Source organism: Cylas formicarius, unplaced genomic scaffold (assembly GCF_029955315.1).
Source record: "Cylas formicarius isolate icCylForm1 unplaced genomic scaffold, icCylForm1.1 PGA_scaffold_6__28_contigs__length_40554024, whole genome shotgun sequence".
Taxonomy (NCBI): domain Eukaryota; kingdom Metazoa; phylum Arthropoda; class Insecta; order Coleoptera; family Brentidae; genus Cylas; species Cylas formicarius.
The window spans coordinates 738,583-756,643 of record NW_026844347.1 but is presented as its reverse complement, the minus strand read 5'-3'; the positions used below and the strand labels follow the sequence as shown (position 1 = coordinate 756,643).

Sequence of the window (18,061 nt, the reverse complement as noted above, 5' to 3'; positions counted from 1 at the left end):
AAACGAATTTTAGGGTTTCGAGTTGGTTGAGTAATACATCATTTAGAAAATCTCCTAAATGGCTCTTTAATGGTCTGGTTGAATCTCTAGGACGTCAGATTTTTGGAGGTTGCGAAATAATTAAAACGAATATATGGTTATTTCATTAATGCGATGCGATTGGAAAAGGGGTTATTTTCTGTATAGCAACATTGGATATGGTTTTTGGGAGTTCCCTTACAATATTTCCGTGCTTACGTACCCAGCATGTGCACAGGAATATGTTTTTTTAATTATAATATGTAACGAGTTGTAATATTTGCAAATCCCAATCCAAATCTAACTTCAGCTACATAGAAATTCACTGCTACTCTGACTGCTCTAACAGAGCCTTCTTATTTAGTGTTGCCGTGTTGCCGACATCAAGAATAAATAAAGAAAGACGTCTAGCAAGGTAATTATTGTATAACGATCTTAGGATCCGGCAATAAATTTCGTCTTTCGAATTCACGCAGAAAGAGAAACCACAATTTTGTTCTATTGGCTAACAATAACATCACAGACACACGAAGAAGCGTTATCTAGAATGTCAGATAAGATCAAAATTGCGATTCCTAATCAAAAATTAAGATTTTCCGGTGAATACATCCGATATAAAATGGTGGGCAAAATCCACCAGAAAAGCCGAATCCATCCCTTGCTGTGTCGTTATGGTTTACCAATTGAAATTCTGACTTCTGCGCCTGCGCGAAGTCCAAAAGCAAAATCCTGAGACCTTTGTATTTTTCTGGCGGCATTGCTTGACTTTAGTTTAGAGTTTACTTTAATTGTCTTAGTCGTAACCAGTTTTGTAATTATTAGTCGTAACAATAACAAATGGTGGCCCATTCTAAAATTGGTGTCATAACACAAGAGGGCCCGGCCTCCGCGAACATTTTATTCTGCACTAGACCACAAATGCTTGTCCAAATTGGGGACTAGGGCAAACTTGAAAGAACAACAAAAACAATTTTTACGTTTTAATATATTTCTCTCCCTCAGGACAGCCCTGAGCTAACATATCGACCCCTAGAGCATTATAGAAATTAATCGCTATAATAAAATATGCTTTAATCTATACAATATAACATAAAAAAAACTTTAATTTACAGTATAACAAATATGAAGTTGTACCGACTTTCAGTACTCAGTCATGTTTTTCTTCTTTTGTTTTTAACAAGACCATAAAAATACAAGAAAAAAGACAATCATTGCCTTGACAAAGAAAGGTTATTTTTTGAAATAATCGACATCGTTTGTGTCAATTTTAGACATTGCTACTGACTGTAAAGAAATAAAGAAGGCACGGTACACTGCCTTGTTTCTTGATGGCAGAGACTATATGATGCGTTTTTTCTGAAAATGATTAAACTATTTTCAACAAATGACAATGGGTTCTTGCTTCATGAAGTCTCCGCAGTAGTGCCAAGGATAGGCCAAGGTCCACCCACTTAACGGGAAGACAAATATCATAATTTTCAATTCTAAGAAAACATTCCTAAACATTTTTTTCTAATCTGACAAGTTCTTATTGGTTAGCACCTAAATGAACAATTTAAGTCCGCTTCGCCAATGAAATTTGCCGACAAAAAAAATGAGAGGGCACTGCATTAATAGAACTATCATGGTCAATTTTTTAATCAGTTTTCCATATCGAGGGTCCAGTGTCGTTGCCAGGCCTATTATAATGCAGCAAACAGTGAGGGAAGAGTTTCATTTGTAACATTTTAATGTTATTCACTTATCTCTAAGGTTAGTACCTTAACATTGGCATTATGGCTTGAATTTGGCATAGATTTGAGCGCCAATTTTGTCAAGTTCTCCACATTAAAGAACATTAAAGGAATCGGTGTTGCAATATAACAGAAAAATGTATCTAGTATTCACTGATTTTAGTCTGAATTTATTATACTTTTCTCATTTTTGACGATTTCAGCGACATTTACCGTTATTTTCTCAATGGATAATCGGAAGTTATTGTCAGGTGGCGCCCCAACCTAAATAATAAGAAACTCACCTTTAAACTAATGAACTTTTGGCAGTGTCGATTGAGAGATTTTAAAAACATTCCCCGCCGCCTCAACACGCATATATCAACAAAACTATGGCAAAGTAACAATAGTAAAGGCGAGAACAAGTAAGAAGCCATTTAACGACGCGGAGTACCCCAAGCCCCACCAATGGGGGCTGCTGGTGGTTGATCATTACTGCGCCCAAATGCCGGGAAATCCGTTACACTGGCCGTATTTGGGGCACTCTGTTCCCATGGCCCGCCTTGTACCACAAAACCGCTGGCATTGGTCCGCTGTGTATTTCGGGTTGGATAGGATGATTGAGAATTCTCAAAGTGCACGTTTAGGGTGTGAAGCTTTTCTCTATTCTCTAAATCTTCAACATCTTGAATCTGGAAACAACAATTAATAATGTTGTTATAGGACCTACAGAATAATAATAAGTACTAGATTTTCAAAAAAATCAGTTGCCTACCAGTATTTTCTCTAAAAGCTTAAAATGGTTACTCACATGGACAATGCTACTACCAATGCCTAAGTAAGAAAATAATTTTCAATATGAATATTGTAGTTCTTAAGCAGTCGAAAAATATAAATAAAAATTGATAATTTTTCAAATAGACTTCCACGGGTTCCATTTATACTATTTACAAAACTTCTGGATTCCTTATGGGTAGATTGTTTTTGAATCCAACTTGCTGCTTAGCAAGTTAGATTCAATAAAAAATTCAATTCAAAATTCAATAAGTTCGATAGTTAAGTTTAATGGTTACTCATTTCTATGGTAATGCCTAAAATAGAAAATAATTACATTTTGCAGCAGCAATAAGCAGAAAAAAAAAAAGGTTTTGTTTTAATAACATTTTTGTGTAATGTTTTCTCTGGTACAAGTTTACTTATTAATTTTATTATGTATTTTTTGATAACATGCTACAGTTTTTATCGCTATAAACGACTAAGAGGTTTGAAAGAGGTTTGAACGGAATTATTGTTAAGTGTATACATAACTTTCTTTTGATGGTTTTATATGTGTACTTTTAGCACCCCGATGAAGCTTGCATAGTTACTCAAAAACTCAGCCTATCAATCAGCCTAGGTTATAGAGATACACTTACAACATCTTTAAGTTTGAACCATGACTTGAGTTCCTCTACATTTGTATATAGAATTAATCCAACTAAAAACTATACATGATGATACACTATGTTTGTAAACAACAAAAACATATGACAATGGTGTAGTAAAATGTTTATTAATATGGTAAAAAATTGCCAGTTGCGTTTTTATGAATTATTTCTTATATGAATTTATTTAAGAAAGTTTAGAAAAGAAATATTATAGTTTCAGTCCTCCCTATTAGCCAACTCACATATTCTTCAGCTAAATTCAGCAAATGGTCTCTGGCTTCCACAACATTTTCCTCCTCTCCTGTAATAACTACCAAATTGGGTTTGGTATCATCGTTTCTGGGAAATTTAATGTCCACATTATAATCTTCCATAATTTTCCGGATGTTTCTGCCCCGTGCCCCAATAAGACGAGAATGAACTCTTGGATCAATTTCAATTTCTTCTTTTACAAGTTCATTTAATTCATTGACAATTTTCATGATGTCATCTCTAGCACGATATGTGGATTCTTCATAACCAGTTATTGTAATTATATGCTCATTTTCGTCACCTAAACAAATAAGTCACACTATTTACTGAAATTGATATATTCACATACATTTTACCTCTCTTAGGAAAAGTAATCTGCACATCGTGATCCTTTCTAATTTTAGTAATGACAGTACCTCCCCTCCCTATAATCTTTGGGTGATACTCAGGATTTACTTCAATTTGAAGAACAAATGACCTCAGGTCTCTGTCCTTCCGTTCATCTTCCAACTCTTTCACTCTTTCAAGCAGGGCTTGTTTAGCCTCTTCAACATTGGATGCTGTTCCAGTTACTTTAATTATGTTCTCCTTTTCTTCAGGTGAAGATAAAACAATGTGTACATCAAATCTATCCATGAGCTCTTTAACATCACGACCTAAAAAGATGACATAATATTTCATTGCTATTCATTTTATTGCCCTTCAGGGAGGGCAATTTTGCAAATTCCATACAAATTAACAAAACCAACTAACCAAAACTTTTTTAATTATTTTGCTCACCTTTTGTACCAATAATTGACCTGTGCATATCATAAGGAACATCTACATTTATAGTGACAGGAACCAAATCCAACAAAGCCTGTTTGGCTTCCAGGCAATTTGACTCTTTGCCAGTAATCTTAATAACATCACACTGACGAATCGGGTCAGCGTTGATATCTCCATTGGTAACTTCAGAATGATATTCTTCTGTATTGTCCCTATCACAAAAAGTTATCAAAATAAATACAGAATATGCCTACAAAAAAACAACCTGTCAGGGAATTTGATCTGCACTTCATAATCAGCGGTAATCCTCTGAACTTTGTGACCCTTTGCTCCCATAACAGTTCTGTGATGTTTTTGAGGAATGAAGCATTCAATAGTAATCATTGATTCCAGATCAGAAATAATTTCAATAATTCTTTGTTTTGCCGCTTCAATGCACTCTTTGGATCCTTTCAGGGTTACCCGGTCGCTATCAATGCCTGATCTTGGGAAAGAAATCATCACGCCCCCACATTCATCACTTATTCGGTGAAGAACTTCACCGCGTCTAGCAACAAAATGTTTATGGTGCCGAGGTTCAACCCGAATCTCATCCTCTGTTTTATTATCCTGTAAAAAAAAAATTATTATTTTAAATAAATGGGAGTAGAAATGTTGTTTACCCCAAAATAATGAAATTTTTTGTATCATTACTAGTTTGAAGTGAGGCTCAGGTAATATACGGTTGGAAAATTACTGTTAATACAAGTTGATAAGTATGCCTTCTACCATGTTACTTACAATATCTTTGATCATCGCTTCTAACTGAATTTTGGCATCTTCGACAGCATCTTTTTTACCAATTATGGTTATGACTTCCCTATCTTCATCAGTATTTGAAGGAAACACAATTCTAGCACCGGTTGAATCACGAATTTTTTTAATGTTGGTGCCATTCTTACCAATAAGAAACTTGTGATGCTGGGCTTTAGCACGAACCTAAAATTGTAATATTTACATAGAGACTAATTTCATAATATAAATTTTTATAAACTTGAAGATTTGGTTATTTTCTAAAATATTAAATTTTTACATAATTAACTTTTGTTACAACTATTGCGATTATTCAAATTGTGAATAATACTAACCTCCACAGTGTAACTAGCAAGTTGCCTTTCATTCGCAAGATCAATTAACTGCTGCTTTGCTCTATCAACATCATCTTTTGGACCCCTAATAGTAACTTTGTCGCTTCTGCTATCAGTGTTTGGAAACTTAATGGCGACTCCGCCACAGTCTTCCATTATTGAGTGAATCAGTTTTCCCTTTGCCCCGATAATAGAATTGTAAAATTTAGGATCAATGGTGATCTCCTCCGTGATTATAGTTTCAAGTTCATCTTGGATTTGATGAATTCTGTCGCGCGCTTCTTCTACGTTTTCCCTCTTACCAGTGATGATAATTGCATCACTTTTATCTCCTTCGGCTGGTAGATCAATTTTGGTATTTGTGTCTTCCCTTATTCTACGTATATTCGCACCTCCTAAACAAAATTTTGAGATTTTTTAATGACAATAAGTCTATTGATCAATCCCAAACAATTGTAATTAAATGGTCGCAAGAGAAATTTCATATGTAATTTATTCGATTTTGAAAATGTGATTATGTTGATTTCCATCCCGATATCTTGAGAGTTGTTGAGGATCATTCAAATATTATTGTCCCACACATTTCTTTTAATTTACATATCTATATCACTAGATTCCAAATGCATGATAAATTGCCGCCATCAAACAAACAGTATAAACCAGACAGATAGGCATATTACGAATATTTATTTGAAAATTAGAATTATAATGTAACAGAAAGTTAATGGTTAACAAACAGCCAAATCATCTGAAGAGTTCTCCGATTTTTTAACAAACCTTATAACAAGTTAATCAAGTGCGTCTCCTAGGTCAGGGATAATAATATTAGAATGGTCTTTGTATTTTCGAATTGGTATAGAAATGTCATATTGGTCCATGTTCACAGTGATTTATTATTGCTAATGCACCCTGCAAGTGTTAAATCCCTTTAACTTTATTTTTTAACTTACCCTTTCCTATGATAAACTTGTGGAATTGTTTATAAATAGGAACCTGGATTTGATAAGATGATTCATTGAGCTCCTTAACCTTTTTTTCCAAAAACTTGACACACTTATCTACATCTGCTTTGGGTCCCCTAACTTTAACAATGTCATTCCGATCACCGGGTCCCGGGAAAAAAATCTGCACCTGATTGAATCTGTCTCTAATCTCTTTAATAGTCTCCCCTTTAGTACCAATAATGGCTCGGTAATGCCTTTGCTCAATAATTACATCGCGTTCTTTTTCATTTTCTAATTTGAAAATTCTTTGTTCTAATTCCTGCTTCGTATGTGCCACATCCTCTCGATTGCCTTCAATCCGGACAAGGCCACTTTCCTCTATGTTGATGACAACGTTGTAGTCTTCTTTTAACTTGTTAACTGAAAAATGTGTTATAAACAACAAAAAATTGTTTCATACATTCGGCAAAAAAGCAAAGAAATTAATATAAAGATATTGTGGAAAACATAATATAGAAAACAAATACACACCATTGGCACCATTTTTTCCAATAATGTGCTTAAATAACTTATTGTCCACGTGCATCTCTTCAAAAGTCATTCTGCTAATTAAGTCCTTGGCCATCGCCTCTATTTGTTCTTGAGCTTTTTCCATCTCATCTGGAGGTCCTTCAATTATAATTTTGTCCTGCTTGTCTGTAAATTCCACGTGAACTTTGGGCAAGTTCTGAGTTATTTCTTTAATAATTTGTCCCTTCTTTCCTATGATGTATTTGTGTAGCCAAGCTGGCGCTGCCACATCGCATGAACGCACAGAATTTGCTTTGCTATAGACGATGTTTAGTGCAGAACCGAGCTTCTCGGGCGGACCCCGCAGAGTTATAGTGTCTGCAGCCAAGTCACTAGATGGCATCTCAACACTCACTCCTGTTTGTTCAAGAATCTCCGCTATTGTTGATCCTGTTTGGTTAAAAATTATTTAAATTTGATAGTTACCGTTCTTTCAAAGAAATATTTCTCATTGCAATTTGGAAATTGAATATCTTTAGACTGCCTTAGACCTGGTTAGCATTATATATACTTTGTCAAAATCTCAAGTCTTTAAGTGTTAAGCGGAATCTATTTGCATCTAAGTATAGTTTACTGGCTAAATCGGATTTCAGTATAAATCAATTTATGAACGCTTTCTGTCCCGCAAAAGCTCAATATAAATTTCTCAAACCAATAAATGACCACGCTGTTTTCAGTAAGTTCTCACGATGATCAGGGTAAAGGTAAGCGAGATATCACTATCGAATTTATATCAACAGCCAGTGCTGTCAGGCAACATCATCAATGCAAAGATTTTATTTGTTGAAAGCTAAATTTTATATCTCGTAATAAGTAATTTGATATATCTATTAAGTATGGGCCGCGACATACTGCTTCTGAATATTAATCAGAGACATCTAGTAATCTTCAGCATACCAAACTTCATAACTTAACAATACAAAGGACACCTTAGTCAGGAGTTTAAGCATGAGCAGTGCAGAGCGAAATGAGTAAATGAATGCCTGAAATTTTATAAACATGTTGCATATTATACTTTTTCTAAGACCGTAAAAACTGATTGAAGATTCTACTGCTAGTTCCCCGATGAATAAAGTATTACCGGAAAGGCCCGAATTGGCTCGCGACAGTGTTTAACGACACCGACAAAATGAGGCCTTGCGCACATCTGATCGGTGAATTATTTGATATTTTAGAGTAGATATTGATTAAGATAAACATCAGTCAAAAACGACAATAAATCCAAACCATTGTTGTTGAATTTGATTTTAAGAACTCTTAGATCAAAATTTATATCTAGTATGTTCTATAAAAAATATATAAACAGAACATGAAATAATGAAGTCTGTAGTTCAAGAAAAAGCATAGTTCCATACCGTACCAATACATTACATACCTTTAGGTCCAATAACATATTTGTGTTGTGATTTTGGCACTTCCACAGAAACAGTAGTACATTTCTTCTCCATCAATTTATATATCGCTTCAATTTTCTGCTTGGCGGCCATAACACCTTCCTTATCTCCGGCAATAAAAATCTCGTCTTTCATTACCGATAGTGGTGGCACATTTATTCTAGCCCCGCTCTCAGATATCAACTTCGTAAGATTTTCGTTAAATGGTCCTACGATGAATGGATGGTAAATTTTTGGAATGCTTAACCTTTCTGAAGCCTTCTTGGATTGTTCATCAGAAGTAACGCGAATTTCATGCTCTGCCTTTTCAATGCCTTCTTTTGTGCCAGTTATGGTAATCAGGTCTGAGTCATCATTCATGTTCGGAACCGATATTTTTGTTGCTGTCGTTTTTTCCAGCTCTTTTAGGCGCTCACCTTTTTTGCCTAAAATCCACTTATGGTGCTCTTTTGGAATTTTGATTTGTTTGCTTGCCTATAAATAAAAAATGAGAACTTTATGAGATTTAATCATAATAACACCAATGTGAAAAAGTAAGGAATCACTAAACTAAAATTTATTTTTAATTTTATTTCGACTGACAACGCAAATACGGTGCCGCTACCTTGCATAAACCTTATATTTTCTGTTGATACAACTGATGCTGAAATAATTATTTTTCCTATTAAAGATTCCTGGTCTTGTAATTGTGGCTTCGCCGGTAAAAAGTATCTTATTAAGGAAATTTGGGTTTTTGGTTTGCATAATTTGTAAAAAAAGAGCAATAACTGCTGAACCTGGATGGTAGTTTTCTTTTCTTTTCTCAAAACTCTCACGAGATGTAATAAAACCTGAATTTTCAAAAATGTGCATCTTACTACTTTCTGATTACCAGTTAAAACGTTTGTACAAGTAGTAACACGCACGCATGTAAATTTGACAAATGCTTATACAACCCGGCTTAGAAAAAAATAGTAACAGTAAAATATACTGGGGTAGATGGCAGCCAATTGATTTGGTATTTTTTTTATTACTATGATCAAAATTGTTATTGTTACATATAGTTTTTTTACTGCTCTCCGTACTTTTTCCTCTTTTAACTATTTATTTTAAATATCAGAAAAAAGACATTAAACTTTTTAAAAGCAAGTAAGTCAAAAACCAACAGTTGGACCGCCTAGACAGCAGTAAATTTTTCTCTAAAAAATTGAGCATTCTTTCAACGTGTTTCAACCACAACTTGATATTAAAAAAAAGATTTGATTTATCCAAATAAGATGAAACTAACCGCCTAACGGCCAACGTCCAAATACGTTTGAAATTCCTAAATGTCATGTAAAAAAAAAACTAAAACTGCCGATGTTTATTATACTATAAAAATTTTCTCAATTAATAAGAAAATTCAGGATCATAATCATATCTAGTACCTCCAGTTTAGAGATTGCGCATTCTTTATGAATCACCATGTATATAATGACTGTGAAATTTATAATTAGAATATTTTTTGTTTGCTTTGTTTACATGATTTTCATGTTAGCACTCCTTTATGGTTTTAACAATAAGATTAAAGAGAATCGACTATACTACACGTCTGTTTGTGGTAAGTTAAGCAAAGATAGGAGGAGTCAACGAAGTAAAGGAAGCAAATATAGAGCTTTGAGAAGGATAAAAGGTAAAACTAGTTCAACTTGTAACATGGCACAGTAAGTAGTTTTGTTTGTCTAAAGTATATATATACAGTATATGTATACAGGGTCCAATACAAATTTATATTTATTTTTAAATACGAATATGATAATATTAATAAATTGGAAAATTCTATTTAAGTTTTAACCAGTTTTTGTTTCCAATTTTCAATATTCAATTTCAATTCTTTGAAAGAATCCTGGAAATTTCGTTAAAAAATGTAGCATCTGGGAGCAATTAAACTCTAAATATCGGAGCAATTGAACTTAAGGATAGGTAAGCTTATTTCAAAACACAAATAACGCAGCAGAAGAACTCTAACCACCAGGCTTTTCATAGTAACTATTCCTTTTATACTGAATATTCAGTAAAAGAGTAAAAAATAGGTACTAAAAAACAATTGTTTTTGTCTTCAAAATAATCTGGTGCGAATGCTAAAACAAACATAGGGTGAAACATAAGCGAGACAGGATGAACACCCGATACAGAAGGAATCCAGAAGTGTCCCCAAAATCCAGCATAGATCTCATCCTTTAAGACATTAATAGTAACATGTATGTTGGTAAATATTAAATTTGAATTTTGTAATTCAATTCGCAGTGTGTTTTCACCTCACTCACTTGTCAAAATAAATAAGAACTAAAAGTTCAGATTTTCACGAAATTATTTATTTTTACATGACAATTGTTTATACAACAGGGTGGCTTTATCAAAAGTAATATTTAAAAACTACCTGCTACTATATATACGGAAAAATAACCATAAATCCTTAATTTGTTGTGAGAATTTAAGTTCAATAAAGGAGAGGTATTTAAATCTAATTGATCGTTAGGCAATACATTTGAATGTCTCATTTTGTTAATCTCCATGGCTTCCAATAAATTTAATTTTCTACTTTTTGTGGCTGTATGTAAAAATGTGTTTTTCTGTGCTTAAATGTATAGCATTAATTAGAATCTGGACTATTGTTTTGAAACGCTCTTTTATGTTCGTTAATGCGTTTCTTGAAGAATCTACCTGTGTGTCCAATATAAATTTATGTAGACACCTACTTTTTGAGATTTTGGATATTTGGTTTTATTGTTTTTTAAAAATTTTCCTAATGTGTTGTTAGTTCTGAAAGCTATTTTTAAACCACCTTTTGACAAATGTTTTGAAACTTTTTCACTAGGTTCTCCTATGTATGTAATTGTTTTAAATTGTCGTGTTCTGTATTAGGTTTCAGATAAATAGAGTTTACTGTTGTCTGGATTTGTTTTTTATTTATAACTTTATCTATAATGGACGGATTGTAGCTGTTGTTCAGTGCAATTTGTTTAATGATATTAAGTTCTTTGTTGTAATTTTCTGTTGAGAGTGGTGTATTAAGAAGTCTGTGTATAAAAGAGTGACATGCAACCATTTTGTGTGTATAAGGGTGATATGAGCTGTTATGTATGGCTGTGTCCGTGTGTGAAGTTTTATGATAAATGGAAAAAAGAATTCAATTGTCTGTGGGTTCCAACAAAGCAAGCAAAGACATAATCCACTATAGAATTGGAGATTGACAAAATGAGACATCAAATGTATTGCTTAGCGATCAATTAGATTTAAATACCTCTCCTTTATTGAACTTAAATTCTCACAACAACATTAATTAAGATTTTATGGTTATTTTTCGGTATATATAGTAGCAGGTAGTTTGTAAATATTACATTTTATAAAGACACGGTGTTGTCGAAACGATTGTCATGTAAAAATATAAAATTTCATGAAAAACTGAACTTTTAGTTCATATTCATTTTGATAAATGGATTTTCATCAAGTAAAAGCCACCTCACTTGTGTTTGGAAATGTGTTAAAATCTTTCTCTTTGCTTCAAGTACTTCATTCTGTTTGCCAATTACAAGAAAAGTCAAGCTCTGGTCTCTGGCATGTGAAATTTCTATGTGAGCCCCGGTTTCTTTCATGATGTGAGCACAAGCATGTTTGGATTCTCCCTCACCAAACTTTTGATTTCCATCAAGTTTGCGTTCTTCAAATGGAACCCTTAACAACCAAAAACACAAATAAATACAATTGATTAACAGGTCATATTGCAACCTACCTGAATACTTGGGTTTTCAAGGAAGTTCCTACACGCATTTTGTTAATGTTTAATTGTGCCTGGATATTATTGGGCTGCTTAGGTAGAGAACTCTCGGGCAATGCTGGAAACAAGGCATCATAGCTAACAGATGTTGACTCATAAGCGGAATTTTCTTCTATCACTGGTTGCTGCATTTTTGGAGTGTCCTTTTTCGGGCCAAGTCGTTACAGCAACACTACGAAAAAAGGAAAATAGTTTACTGGCAGAACACTATTTCTTATTTATTGCATATCAATATTATGTCATATTAAACAAAGGAAAAAAAAACTTATCAAGTAATATCCTAATCAAAATGTGTCTCTATTGAAGTTTAAAATGTAATGCCAAAAGGTAAACAAAATGGAAAAAATAACTTTGAAAGTGAATATTACAACAAATATTTACTGCAAAATTAAGATATGTAAGAGTATCAAATAATACAAAAAACTCAGTGTCAGCGATAGCCTAACTTATTTCAAGAAAGGGAAATTGAACCTACTGAAAGAATGTTTAACATCATATATGATAAAGAAATTGTATGTGTCATCAACATTAGGTTTATTGATATTTTTTAGACGACCTTTGCAAGTTTGTACAAAAAGCATGATCTTTATTTAAAAAGTCATAGAACCTTATCAAGAAATGTAATGGTTAATATTGATAACAATTAATAATATTTGCATAAATATTACAAGCACCATTATCTAAGCCACTTTAACTAATTTGATTCCTTTTCTTAATAAACTAAAAGCATTTATTGCAGTCAAAGAGAGACGGAGGCGGAGGAGATTAGTTTCTAAGCCAATAAGTATTAATGCCAAACTCAATGTTTGTACAAAATTTGTTTTAAATTTTATACAACGAATACCTATTATTATTATTAGATTGCTATTTACATTCCCCTAAAATAGAGCCTAATATAATCATTTCAAATAGAAATTGCCCTAAAACCTGATGATATATAACCATATAAAGAGACATATGGAGCCTCTCTAATGTAACTTCCCAATTTCGGAAAAAATTATCAATTTTAAAAACTGTAGATTTTAGAAATTCAGCAAGACAGAAGTATTCAATAAATCTACACCAAAAAAAAAATAAAAAACAGTTACAAGTAAGTGTTCTACCTTACTGAGTCGACGTGTCACTTAGCTGAACACAAAACAAGACCTATTTTACGAAAAATTACTTACTGTACTGTAAAAACAGAAAATCCGTCCTTTAAAGAGAAAACGGACCGTTTATAACTCCAACGTTACTTGTATAGCTTCTGAAAAATATTAAAAAACGTTTAAGATATGTTCATAAATTTCACACGTTTTCACATACCCTCCACCATACATAAAATGAAAATTAGATTTTGAAGCACAGTTCGGCATTTAGAATAACACGTAATCATGGCTAGAACTGCTAGTTTCCAATGAGCTCTGGGTATAGATTAGTAATCTTGTGTATATTTTTTCTCAAAGCGGTTAACTTTCATCTATGGTAGATATACTCAATATTAAATTTCAACTAACTTATATGAACTCTCAACAAAGTACACTCGTTTATTATTATTTGTGGGACATTCGCTATTGAGAATATACCACCAGTGATGAGCAATCGTTAGAATCACTCTTTTCAATTAACTGCATTATATAAAATATGTTGCAAACCAACGATTAAACGGGCGTTGGTCATTTCCAGCCATGCCTTATTTTCGCTTCTCATTTTTTCCTTTTTCATTGTTCGCCAGTTTTCACAGCTTTAACCCTACATTTTTCCATTTTTTCCATAGAGAAAAGGGTTAACCGTAGGAACCTAGATGCTTAGGTGTACCTGGGTAGGTATGGCCTGTTCATAGATATAAGAAAGTGACCAATTGCTTTTGAATGGGATTACCCAAGGATGGTCATTAACAATGCAACAAGATTATGTCCTAAAGTTTCGGAATTTAAACTCAGGTAAAATTGTGGTCCGTAATTGAAAAAAAATTTTATACCTACCTGTGTTTAATATTCTTTGGTTTGGTATTTTTTTGATATTTGGTAGTTTAAGTTTATTAGTAGTCATTCTTATTTCGTGTGTAATACAACGTGTGTTGAATAGTGTGCGAATTATGCAAAATATATGCGAGTCTAGTGTATCTCAGGAGATGCTCTCGCCCAAATGTAGATAACACTATTCTGTTGGGACTAAGGAAGTTATAAACAATGTTTATTTGACTCCAATTGAACGTGGCGCCAGCAAGCAAGCATCTTTAGCAGAAACGGCCACATTGACGAAAATTGTGAATAATCCCATTTCAGCAAGGAAAAGAAGACGCGACGCTAACATTTTCTCGAATGTAGATGAAAGGGATCAAGATATAATATGGCGTAAAATTTACCAATTATACGAGGAACAAAGCGTGCATTATATATCTTAATTAGGAGGCTTGAAAAAGACGAAACCGGTGTTAAATATGGCAGAACTACCTTATGGGAGTGTATTCAACACATGGTTTTTAATTGACAAAAGGCGAGTTTTAATGGAATCTTTTAGAATTCGGAAATGGTGACTGGAATATCTAGAAAAAATTAGGATTTACAGAGAACAACAAAGGCCAATTATTTACTTGGATGAAACCTTGTTCGACACTTATGATACCCCGGAAAAGGGTTGGGTTGACTCAACTGATAAGTGTAAAACATTTACATTTAAACATAAACACATACATAAATAAAAAAATATTGTTTAGTATCTTTTCTAACAAAACCCCAAATAATTAAATTCTAAGCAAAATACGGACCTGTTCGGGCATACTTCATTCTTACAGCTTGCCCGTATAGCTTAATTCGTATCAGTTAGTCACTTTCTTATATATATGAACAGATTTTACTAGCTAGATACGAAAGGTTGACGAAATCGCAATTTGAGCCTATTAATAGAAGGTATCAAGTACTACACCAGATCAAGTCAAGGCAAAGATTTGCTCGTGGTTGGGATTCTGTCTTGTGGGCATTGTACATAGCCGTTTAACCTCCATTCCCTTTCCGACAGAATCCCTTGTTATCGTCTCAAAAACTTTGAAATCGGTTCCCATTGTGTTTTTAGTGTTTAGTTAAGTTATTTTAAAGATGTAATCGTGGTCGGGCCCGCTGTTTTTTCTATTCACGGCGGTATAGTGGCCGGATGGGCCCGGATGATCCGCGGTGGAAACCGCTTTTTTTTGTGTCGGTCTAAATCGCCAGCTGATAATAAATATTGCTTTTATTTCTTCTTCTTATGTGTTGGTCAATTACCAAAAGAACAATTCTCTGCGAATACCAGAAAATGGACGAATGACCACAGCAGTCTTGTCCTGCTGAGAGGAAATGTATTTTCTCTTTCTTGTTCATGGTCCATATTTAGTCTATGGTTCTGTCGCCCCTTATATCTCTTATCTATGGTTTTTGGCTTTCACTTTGAAAACAATTAAATTTTTTCCAATCATTTTGTACTAATAATTGTCTCCTATATTTATTGTTCGGTCTTATATTCTATTGATTTACAGCTTCAAAACATTTGATTTTTGAGTTATGTCTAGGGAAATCCGATTCTTTAAATTTGGAAAACAAAGCTTGGAACAGGTAATTTTTTAAGTTACATAATAATGATTGTTCTTTTATTTATTATTGTCAAGGTTCGATATCTGCATAGCTCTGTGCAATGCTTGGCGGCAATTGAACAAAAACAAGGCGAAGCCTCACGTACAAAAACTTTTTCAATATATCGTTGGAATCCAGATCAACCAGAAAAGAAGCCGTATATGCAAGAGTACCAAGTTGACCTTAAGTCATGTGGACCTATGGTCTTAGATGCTTTAATTAAGATCAAAAATGAAATTGATCCTACCTTAACATTTAGAAGATCATGCAGGGAGGGAATTTGTGGTTCTTGTGCAATGAACATTGGAGGTGTTAATACATTGGCATGTATCAGGTTGGTTACCGAAAGTTAAGGAAAAATAATAAATCAAAGAATTAATATTTTTAGCAAAATTGACACCAATCCAGGAAAAAGCACAAAGATATATCCATTGCCACACATGTATGTTGTTAAAGACCTCGTACCAGACATGAACAACTTTTATCAACAATATAAGTCCATAGAACCATGGCTTCAAAGAAAGTAAGTTATAGCAAGTGATATTTATCATTAATAATGATATGGTTATTGGGTAATTGTTCAGAGATGAATTAAGTAAATCAGGAGGTGAACACCAATATCTACAAAGTGTGGACGATAGAGCGAAATTGGATGGCTTATATGAGTGCATTTTGTGTGCCTGCTGTTCCACTTCATGCCCCAGCTACTGGTGGAATGGGGACAAGTATCTAGGACCTGCAGTCTTGATGCAGGTAAGATTTACTTCTTGACATCACACTTGGTTTGTAATTGAAGTACCTTTTGTTAGGCTTATCGCTGGATTATTGATTCAAGAGATGATGCAACAGAGAAACGCTTGGATAAAATGAGAGATCCATTCTCTGCCTTTAGGTGCCATACTATTATGAATTGTACTAGAACCTGTCCGAAAGTAAGAGATAAAAATGATTTAGTTTTGTAACTTACTTTTATTTATATTTTTTAGAGTTTAAATCCTGGAAGAGCTATTGCTGAGATAAAAAAATTACTTGGTGGTGTTGCTAAAAAAGATGCACCCCAATTAGAAACAACTGCTTTGCATCAATAAGTTATTAATGATAGTTTGGCTTTGTGCTCCTAATTGTGAATTCTAAGAAAGATAAATGTATTTGTTGTAAGTGACACCTAAAAGTTTAAAGACACAGTATTTAAAAAATATATACAAGATAAAAAGCAATGTAAATAAAGTACATAATTTTAACTACTTAATGTATTGTCCAACCCTTAATAATATTATTTTGTTTTATACACTCAAATCACACCTTGTCAGAAAATAAATACATACGTAAGTTTGCAAAACAAACTTTTAACAGTGGTTCACATGATTTATGAAGGCAGCAAACAAGTATCAAAAAAATGAAAGAGGTCATAAAATCATTGATAAAATGACTAAAGCTACAACAAAAACCATAAAGAAACAGTTAAAATGGTAGTGGTCTTTGAATTGTCACTTCTGTGATTCTCCATACTGCCATTATATTTGTTTTTCTCTTCTTTTTTTGATAATCTAGTTTTTATTAGTAGCTTTGAATAGTAACAGTTAGACTGACTCTGGTTACCTTCAATATGCCATATGAATTTGACTTTACAACTAATTCAATGCACTAAATAGCACTTCTACGAAAAGCACAAAAATTCGTAATAAAAAGAACAAATGTGTGTGGAAGTAAGTTATTTCCATCAAGTCCCCTAGCTTGAAAATGTAAAAAATCGAAAATCAAATATTAAAACGTAAATAAGGAAATCCATTCATAAGTAAGTAAAGACATTTTTTTGTTGGAGGGGTCCATATAGCTATCAGAGGATATAGTGGCACTACTACAGTAAAAATTGATGCGGCGTAGGCGGGAGTGATTGTAGATTGTACACTTCATCCACTAACCTGCACTTTGCGCCGCCATTTTTTTGTAAACAATGATTTCCACACCCTTAACTCGTTTTTCCAGAACATTTATTGAGATTTAGGCATATTTTTAAAAAATACTGCCGTAAAATGCCGCATCTAAACTTATTGACGATCTGTCAGCAGCCATGTTAGTTGGTGAATGTCGCAGGGTCATTGGTTAAAGGCGATGTTTTAAATTTCACGCATGTTGGCTGGACCTTCTCATTTTTTTTATTGTTACTTCATAGGTTCTTGTATTATCGGGAGAGGTAAGGCCTTTATATCTTTAGTTGCTATATGGACGGATCATCGCCAAACTTTCTGTTAAACCTTTTTTTTTGCTCAAATGGCGTCAAAAATAAAAATGATATTTTGTATCAAAAAACTAATGTTGCCAGAAAAAGAATAGTACATAATAAACAAAACGACGTTGATAAACTTCTTCACTTACTTGAATTTATTTATGGTGTTTTGCAAAAACAAACAAAACCTAATATTCGTAGAAAAAGTACCTATCCAGCACGTTGATAAACTTTTTCAA

General features: G+C 33.3%; 2 protein-coding genes across 5 annotated transcripts; one reads left to right on the top strand and one right to left on the bottom strand.

Moving 5' to 3' along the window:
- Positions 1-985: 985 nt before the first annotated feature.
- LOC132702801 (vigilin) lies at positions 986-17,638 on the bottom strand. Of its 4 annotated transcripts, none has more exons than XM_060671589.1 (14): positions 17,518-17,638; positions 13,178-13,254; positions 11,964-12,180; positions 11,698-11,905; positions 8,194-8,686; positions 6,780-7,208; positions 6,255-6,668; positions 5,305-5,699; positions 4,958-5,155; positions 4,443-4,786; positions 4,190-4,389; positions 3,766-4,065; positions 3,400-3,710; positions 986-2,422 (listed from the first exon to the last, which is right to left on the bottom strand). In XM_060671589.1, exons 3-14 carry the CDS (start codon positions 12,137-12,139, stop codon positions 2,168-2,170), a joined length of 3,723 nt encoding a protein of 1,240 aa, XP_060527572.1. In that variant the 5' UTR covers positions 12,140-12,180; positions 13,178-13,254; positions 17,518-17,638; the 3' UTR covers positions 986-2,167. The 4 variants fall into 4 exon arrangements, with proteins under 4 accessions (XP_060527572.1, XP_060527574.1, XP_060527573.1 ...); XM_060671591.1 differs by lacking the exon at positions 17,518-17,638 and adding an exon at positions 13,314-13,374 and having other exon boundaries at positions 11,764-11,905; XM_060671590.1 differs by lacking the exon at positions 17,518-17,638 and adding an exon at positions 13,314-13,369 and having other exon boundaries at positions 11,743-11,905.
- On the top strand, positions 15,364-16,839 carry LOC132702802 (succinate dehydrogenase [ubiquinone] iron-sulfur subunit, mitochondrial-like). Its single transcript, XM_060671592.1, has 6 exons — positions 15,364-15,577; positions 15,631-15,929; positions 15,984-16,118; positions 16,180-16,348; positions 16,405-16,527; positions 16,582-16,839. The coding sequence occupies exons 1-6, from the start codon at positions 15,527-15,529 to the stop codon at positions 16,681-16,683; spliced, it is 879 nt and encodes a 292-aa protein (XP_060527575.1). The 5' UTR covers positions 15,364-15,526; the 3' UTR covers positions 16,684-16,839.
- Positions 17,639-18,061: the final 423 nt, after the last annotated feature.